This window comes from Nomascus leucogenys, chromosome 3 (genome assembly GCF_006542625.1).
Source record: "Nomascus leucogenys isolate Asia chromosome 3, Asia_NLE_v1, whole genome shotgun sequence".
Taxonomy (NCBI): Eukaryota; Metazoa; Chordata; class Mammalia; order Primates; family Hylobatidae; genus Nomascus; species Nomascus leucogenys.
Window position 1 is genome coordinate 16,887,833 of NC_044383.1, and position 8,090 is coordinate 16,895,922.

General features: G+C 51.1%; 1 protein-coding gene across 1 annotated transcript; it reads left to right on the forward strand.

Moving 5' to 3' along the window:
* The first annotated feature begins 2,910 nt into the window (after positions 1-2,910).
* Positions 2,911-7,267, forward strand: C3H10orf82 (chromosome 3 C10orf82 homolog). The gene is made up of 5 exons (XM_030802283.1): positions 2,911-2,970; positions 5,376-5,594; positions 6,234-6,420; positions 6,901-6,998; positions 7,122-7,267. Exons 1-5 carry the CDS (start codon positions 2,916-2,918, stop codon positions 7,265-7,267), a joined length of 705 nt encoding a protein of 234 aa, XP_030658143.1. The 5' UTR covers positions 2,911-2,915.
* Positions 7,268-8,090: the final 823 nt, after the last annotated feature.

Genomic DNA, 8,090 nt, shown 5'->3' on the forward strand with positions numbered 1-8,090 from the left:
TGTGGCCCAGATTTTTTTTCCCCCATCCTGGGTTTGCAAACTGCATGATGGACACATCAGTACTGATCTCCCTCTTTACCCCATCTCAGGTGGTGGAGAGAGAGTTTCAGTTTTTTCCAGGTGCTATAAGTTTTATTAAGTTATTCTAACAAGAGACTAGGCCCTTTGTTTGCTGGGAACCAAGGCCCCATCAATGTGCACAGAGCTCCTTTTCTCTGGAAGAAAGTGGTCTAGCCAGAGGGAGGGCAGGTAAGCAGAGTGACCACTGCCAATGCCACTGCACCCCAGTGTAAGTTATTAAAACACGCAGAAGGCCTGGCCGGGCTCCTGCCCCTGGGCATCCCAGCCGTCACGTGAAACTGGCTGTATCCAGAGCCTACACCTGAGTCGCCCTCCAGAATTGGCTCCGAAAGCTTCCTGATGGCCCGAGGTATGTTCTAAATGGGGTGACAAAAGAGAGGTATAAATGGTGGTCGGCTCCACCAGCCTTCATTTGCAGTTCAATTTTCAGAAAAGTAGAGGTAGGGAAGGCCGGGAGGTGCAGCAAACAAGCGTGCCCTGGAAGTAAGGCAGCTTCAGCGTCATTTTCTGTAAAGGGAGCAGCCAGCACGTGCCCGCCCCCACAAAATCTGGTTCATAGGGCGGACATCTTGGTGGGTTTCAATCCAGTGAGAGGAAGTCTGGGTGTCCCCCCAAGGGTGATTAGAAAGAAGGATGACTCACCTTCCCCAGGTGGACAGCCACTCCTCTCTGCCTTCACCTGTCCCGGCCACCTGAGAATCTGCCTCTCCTAACAGGAGACAGTGAGGGAGGGGCTGCCAGGCCCAGGAAGCTCCTGTATTGGAGGCGCCAGGGGCCCCAGGCCTCGCCTCCTCCCGCCCACTGCCGGCCCCGCCCCCTGTTCCCGCCCACCCGCTTCCTCCGCCAGACCTGCAGGCGCAGCCGCCGCGGTGTCTACACTCGCAAAAACGCCCGCCTTGACCTAGAGCCCTCCGCATACCCTGCCCCTGGCTGGGGCAGCCAAGGCGCGGAGGACAGCTCCGAAGCCAGATGTTTACTGCGCAGATGCCCGACTTTACACCGGGGTGCGGGCTGTGCCGGGCGCTGGGGGAAGCGGCCACCTTCCAGGTGGGACCCCGGGAAGAGTGGGGGAGGGGCAGGCTGGCGGCGGTGGGGCCTTTGTGCTCCACGGGGTGAGCGCACAAAGGCCTGGTGGAAGGCAGGGATCCTGGGTGGCCGGGCAGAGGCCAAGTGGGCACCGACTAGAGCCAGCCCTGCCCAGGTGAGCGCTGGGGTGGGATTGGAAGAGGGTGTTTAGGAGGGTTCCTGCTGGTACTTCTACCCACTCCTAGCCCCCTTTCCCAGGACGCCGCCTCTCTCCCCACCCTCCTCCCTGCCCACCTCCCCCAGGCAGGCTTATACCCCAGCTGATGCTTTTGGGCAACATATCCTATCCCTGAGAGTTTAGAGGTCATCTGTTCACACCCCCTTTCACTCTGGAACCCTGAAACCAGTTACCTAACCTCTCTGTGCCTTATTTTTCTCATTTATAAAATGGGGGGAGTTCCAACAGGAACTCATTCTTAAGGGAAGCTGTGGGGATTAAAGGAGAATGCGGTTCTGCTGCAACCGCATGGGCATAGCCAGTGTTCCCTGTCTGTTGCCTTTTTAAATTGGGGAATGGGTATAATATAGCATTTATATCATGGGGCTGTTGAGAGGATTAAACAAGCGTGGAAAGCTTTCAGAAAAGTAAGCGGGTGGTCAGTATGGGTGGGACATGGTCTCACAGCCAGGTCTGTCTGACTCCAGGCCCAGTGCTTCCTCCCGGGAGCCAGGTACGTGATGCCAGGGGTTAGACCGGCCTAGACGTGGCACAGTCCTCACTGCTGTCAGCCTGGCAGGGGCGGAACTGTCTTAACAATCCCCATCATTGCTGACTAAGTCATGACTGTGGCCCTCCCCTCCACCCTGAATCCTCCTCTTCCAGCCTCAAAGGCATTTCTTTAAAGAGATGAACTGGCTCAGCAGGGCAGGACTTGGCAAGGCCTCAGCCCACTTGGGGGGAATAACCAGCGATGCCCAAAGAGGGAAGGTGTCTTACTGCAGAAACAGCATCCACATAAACTGATGTTTCAGTGGAGCCCCCTGAAGCAGAGGGTGGCCTCTGCTTACCCTCCTTGGACTCCATGTCTGCCTTTTGGGACTTCCTGATTCCTTCAAGCCAGAACTACTTCTCCCTTTGTGTGTGTGTGTGTGTGTGTGTGTGTGTGTGTGTGTGTGTGTGTGTGTGTGCGGGGGGTGGGGGGAGGCTCCTGAGCATTGCAGGATGTTCAGTAGCATCCCATCCCCCACTTCTGACAGCCAAATATGCCTCTGGACATTGCCAGATGTTCCAGGGGTGATGGTGGGGGCTGGCAAACATCACCACTGCAATGCGATTTCACCTGGATGAAGAAGGGGGTCCGGGGGTGTGTGGGCCTCATCTCTCTCCTCCCCTGAGGCTCATGAACCTCACACAGGGGCTTCTGGGCTTGCTCAGCTTTGCATTCCCAGCCTTTATCATGTTTCACGGCCATAGTATGAGTACAGTTCACAATTGTTGGATGGCTGGAGGTTGGATGGAGGGGAGGGTGCTTCCAGGGAGAGGTGACCCTGGTAGGTGTGGTCTACACACTGTTATCCAAGTTAACGTAAAAGGTGATGGGCCCTTGGTAATAGGTCATTGGTTTATGACTGAAGCCAGCTATGTCACTGGCTTTGGGTAAGATGGTAGTGCAGCCTCTCAGCCCCAACCCCTGGCAGTCATTCTTCCACTCCCAAGAGCTTGTGCACACTCAATAGTAATTCCTTAAGGCAGTGACTTTTGATGAGACCATTTCATTCCCTCTTCCCTCCACTAACAGAGCGAAATCATGGAGCCTTCCAAGACCTTCATGAGAAACCTGCCAATCACACCAGGCTACAGCGGTAAGTGTGGATGTGCCCTGCAGCTGTGCCTGGCAGGGGAACCCGGGTCCTGGTCTCTGTCCCTGCCTTGACCCACTGTCTGTGTCTGTGCAGCCAACTGGACCAGTCTAGGCGCTCTAGCTTTTGAGACATGCATTGAGAGCATTCCATCACTGAAGATGGCTGATGGCCAGGTTCTGAGAGGCAGAACTTAGACCACATGTCCCGGAACATGGCCTGGTATGCAGACGAAGCACTTAATGCCTGTTGAATGAATTTTGGACCAGGATAGACACAATGTGATGAGAATAGGCACACGAATAAGTAGAGGCCCTGTCCTCCCCAGGTTGGTTTTCTCAAGTCCTCCACAAAGGTTATCTTGTGCTCCCATCCTTTCCTGCATCCCCTAAAGGGAGGCTGGCCAACTGCCCTGGTCTACCTGGGACCGCCTTTGTCCTGGGACTGCCTGGGACTTTGCTTAACACTGAAAATCTTGCATTTGGGAAACTCCTCAGTCCTTGGCAAACCAGGACAATTGGTTGCCCTACCTAGAGGCTATTCCTCCTCAGGCTTCTGGGCTACTGAGAACTTACTAAGTCATATCCTTGTGGGTGACAAACCCAGTGGTCCCCACAGACCCTCGGCTCTCCCATACATCCGGTCTCAGCAGGAGTAGTACTTGGGGAATATTCCAAGGTTGCCCAGCCTCACCCTGGTCCTAATGGCTGGTCGAGAATAGGCTTTGGGTTCTGACAAGCTGAGGTTCGAATCTCTGTTTGGTGACCGTCGATGAGACTGTAAGTAACTTGCCTCTCTGTGGTAAGTACAACATTCTGTCAAATGGATGTATTAGTTTTCTAGGACCACTGCAACAAATTACCACAAACTATGTGGTTTAAAGCAATGGAAATGAATTCCCTCACAGTTCTGAGGCCAGACGTCTGAAATCGAGGTGCCCGCAGGGCCACGCTCTTTCTGAAGGCACTAGGGAAGGATCCCACCTTTGCTTCTTCCAGCTTCTGGTGGCCCTAGTGTTCTTGGCTTGTGGCAGCATCTCTCCAGTCACTCTCTTCATCCTCACATGGCATTTCCCCCTGTGTCTCTGTGTCTCAAGTCTCCCTCTTCTTTCCTCTATAAGGACGTCAGTCATCGGATTTAGGACCCACCCTAAATCCGGGATGATCTCATTTTTAGGCCCTTAACTTAATTATATCTGAGAAGTCCCTATTTGTAGATAAAAGCACATTCACAGGTAACAGGGGTTAGGACTTGGATATATCTATTTGGAGGATACAGTTCAACCCACTACATGGGATACCATAAGATTGTTGTGAGGATTAAAGGAGCCAGCATACATAACCTATTTTAAATGTCTTGGTCCTTAGCGAGACTCGATAAAGTTAGCTCGGATGCTTATGTGTGTGCATATATGCACTAATATAAAACCTAGGCAGACCAAAGTAGGCCCTGATGGCAGGGAAACCACTGTGGCAAGGCCCCTTAGGGTCTTCATCATATTAGGATATCTTTTAATCATCCGAGGGTTGGGGAGTCTGGGCGATGCGTGGAAGGCTTCCAGCACTGTCAAGATTAGTTTAGTGATTAGATTCTTCCAGAGGGGGTTATTGTAGGGCTCAGGGGGTGAGGATTGCTACTTTCCACTCTGAAGCCAGGTTTTGTTTTCCTGGAGACCATGGCAAAAATGTTGGGCTTCCATAAGGAGAGAGATTTATTTATTTATTTTGCAGTTTAAAGCCAAGTTCTTAACCAGTTTTCCTCATTTGTTCTTCAAAAAAATGATTTTATTGTGACAATATTATAGTACTTAGGATTCAGCCTCCAGTTTAAGTAAATAGTTGTGTTTTACCCATACTAATTGTAATGATTATATGTTACTTGGTGGGAAATGGTGAAAAATTGTGCTAGGGGTGGGTCTTGCAGATAATGAATTTACCTTTTTGTGTAATAGGGCTCTGCTTTTAATAAGCCTACAATTTCCTGATGGTCCGGCAAGAAAGATCCCAAATTGCATTTGGGAAGTGTCGAGGAAAATACGCTTTCTCTCTAAAAAGATGAATAATTTCAATTACTCCTTAGACTATCATTTTGGCCCATTAAATGCTTTCCCCATTTTCCGTCAGGCTGACATCAGGGGCTTTGCTATTCAAAGAGTATTACTGTCATCGCCTTTGTTGAAATGGGCCTTCCCTCCCCAGCTCCAAGGTCATTTTTTATGGCCTTGGGAGGGCCCAGCCGCAGTGGAAACAACAGCACTACTTGTATTAATGGCCTTTGGAAAAACGTAGTGTTGTTGGCTGAGGAAGAAATGCCAAAGGGTGGGCTGAAATGCTGGGGAGTTTAGGTGGGCTCTGAATTCCTTGCTGGCCAGTCTTGCTGAAGGCTGTGATTCCATTCGGCTCTTGCAGGCTTCGTGCCATTCCTCAGCTGCCAAGGAACGTCCAGGGAGGATGACATGAACCACTGTGTGAAAACCTTCCGGGAGAAAACACAGCGCTATAAAGACCAGCTGCGGGAATTTTGCTGCGCAGTGGCCACTGCCCCGAAACTGAAGCCTGTCAACTCCGAGGAGACGGTCCTGCGGGCCCTGCACCAGTACAATCGGCAGCACCACCCCCTGATCCTGGGTAGCAGCACCCTGAAACCATTTCCCCTCACCCCTGGTCACCCGTGCAGATTCTCATAGGCCAGCTGAGCTGCCCCAGAGCCCCCAAAATCCCACACAGTTCTAAATCCCAGGGGTCAGCGCCAAATGCAAAGGCTCCATTTCTTAAAATGAGAAATACATTTCTTTTTCTTTTTTTTTTTTTTTTTTTGAGACAGAGTCTCACTCTGTTGCCAAGGCTGGAGTGCAGTGGTGCGATCTTGGCTCACTGCAACCTCTGCCTCCCGAGTTCAAGCGATTCTCCTGCCTCAGCCTCAGCCAAGTAGCTGGGACTACAGTGCATGCCACCATGCCTGGCTAATTTTTGTATTTTTAGTAGAGACAGAGTTTCACCATGTTGCCGAGGGTGGTCTCGAATTCCTGACCTCAGGTGATCTGCCCGCCTCAGCCTCCCAAAGTGCTGGGATTGCAGGCATGAGCCACAGAGGCTGGCCAGAAAGAAACATTTCTAGGGGAGGGGGCACAGTCCTGGTTAGGGAAGAGGGTGCTGGTCTGAGAACTAGGAGACCCTAGGCAAGTCACAAGTTTTCAGGCCTCAGCTTCTGGATCAGTGGAAAACATTTTTTAGTTGCTTTCTCTGTGCCATGGTGTCTTTTTACAGAATGCAAATATGTAAAGAAACCTCTCCAGGAGCCCCCGATCCCTGGCTGGGCAGGCTACCTGCCAAGAGCCAAGGTCACTGAATTTGGCTGTGGCACGAGATACACTGTCATGGCCAAAAACTGCTACAAGGACTTCCTGGAGATCACGGAGAGGGCCAAGAAAACACATCTGAAACCATATGAAGAGTGAGTCTGGCTTGGGTCCGTACCCCAGGCACAAGATCAAAGGGAGAAGTGCAAACCCAGGACGGGGGTTTACCAGATGTCTCCATCCCAGCACTAGGACTATTTGATTTGTCTTAGAGAAGGTGCCTCATTTGTAGTTTCAGGGCTTCCCCAGTAGGCAGCTGCCCTCTGCTCCCCACCTGTGCTCAGCATTCCCCAGCAGCTCTACCTGTGGTCTTTGCTGGTTTGCAGGGAGGGGATGGGAGTAAAAACCAGCAGGGCTACCATCCTGGCAGTGGCTTAAGGCCCAAGGGTGCTGAGTGGGCTTAGCTTTCTCTTCTGCGGAATGAGGGGGATGATCTTTACCTTTAGAATAAATTGTAGGGAAATAACATACCATGTTCATATATTTACTCTTATATTTATGTATTGTATACTATTTATTATTATCCTATTCTTAATAAAAGGTCCATAATTTTGTGACTTCTGTTCTTGTTTTAGAATATACGGAGTTAGCTCCACAAAAACTTCTGCTCCTTCTCCAAAAGTTTTGCAGCATGAAGAGCTGCTGCCAAAATATCCCGATTTTTCTATTCCAGGTGAGGAGGACTGTCCTCTTTCCTTCCTACTACCGTTTTAAAAAGGGGATGAAATGTTTGCAGTGGCCTTTCTGCTTAGCTGGGCCAGCTGCCTGCAACTCACACGGATGGTTTCTCTCCTAGATGGAAGCTGCCCTGCCCTTGGAAGGCCCCTGAGAGAGGACCCCAAAACTCCATTGACATGTGGCTGTGCTCAGAAGCCAGGTATACCATGCAGTGGGAAGATTTATCTAGAGCCACTGTCCTCCGCAAAGTATGCAGAAGGCTAGAAGCACAGAGTCTCCCAAGGCGGTGAACTTTAAGTGGGGCTTCCAAAACCTGCCGTTCTCATGTTGGAATCATGCCCAGTGAGCAATAAAGAAATTTAATAACAAGAATTTTTTAACTGCCGCCTGCATCCTGAGTGGTTGACAGTTGCATGTCATTAATGATAAAGACCTTTTTTTGTCATGTGGGAACAAAGAGGCTGCTTCTCCGCATGCTGAAGTTTCTTGTGCAGGTTTTCTCCAGGTTATGTTGACCATGAGCTAGGGTTCCTAACCCCCGAGGTAACACTGCAGCTAGGCCAGGATCTTCACTGAATACCTAGCCCAACCCTCTAACCAAACAGCCCCTGGGTCCTGGCATGTTCCTGACAGCGGCGCAGACACCACACCCACCGCAGCCCTGGTTTTCCAGAATCCCAGTCCCCAGGAGGGTCCAGTTGGCAGATACCAGCTATATTGGTGTGATAGGGCTGCCTCCACAAAGTCCCACAAACTGGATGGCTTGAGACAACAGAAATTTATTGTCTCACAGTTCTGGAGGCTGGAAGTCCAAAACTGGGGTGTCAGCAGGGCCCTGCTCCCTCTGAAACCCGTGGGGAATCCTTCCTCAACTATTCTTAGCTTGCCGTGTTTTGCAGCCACGTTGGCATTTCTTGCTACTAACTCCAGGCCCCCTGGGTGCCTCTCTGCCTTCACACGGCCATCTTCTTTTTTTTTTCTTTTTTTTTTTGAGACAGAGTCTAGCTCTGTCGCCCAGGCTGGAGTGCAGTGGCGTGATCTTGGGGCTCACTGCAAGCTCTGCCTCCCGGGTTCACGCCATTCTCCT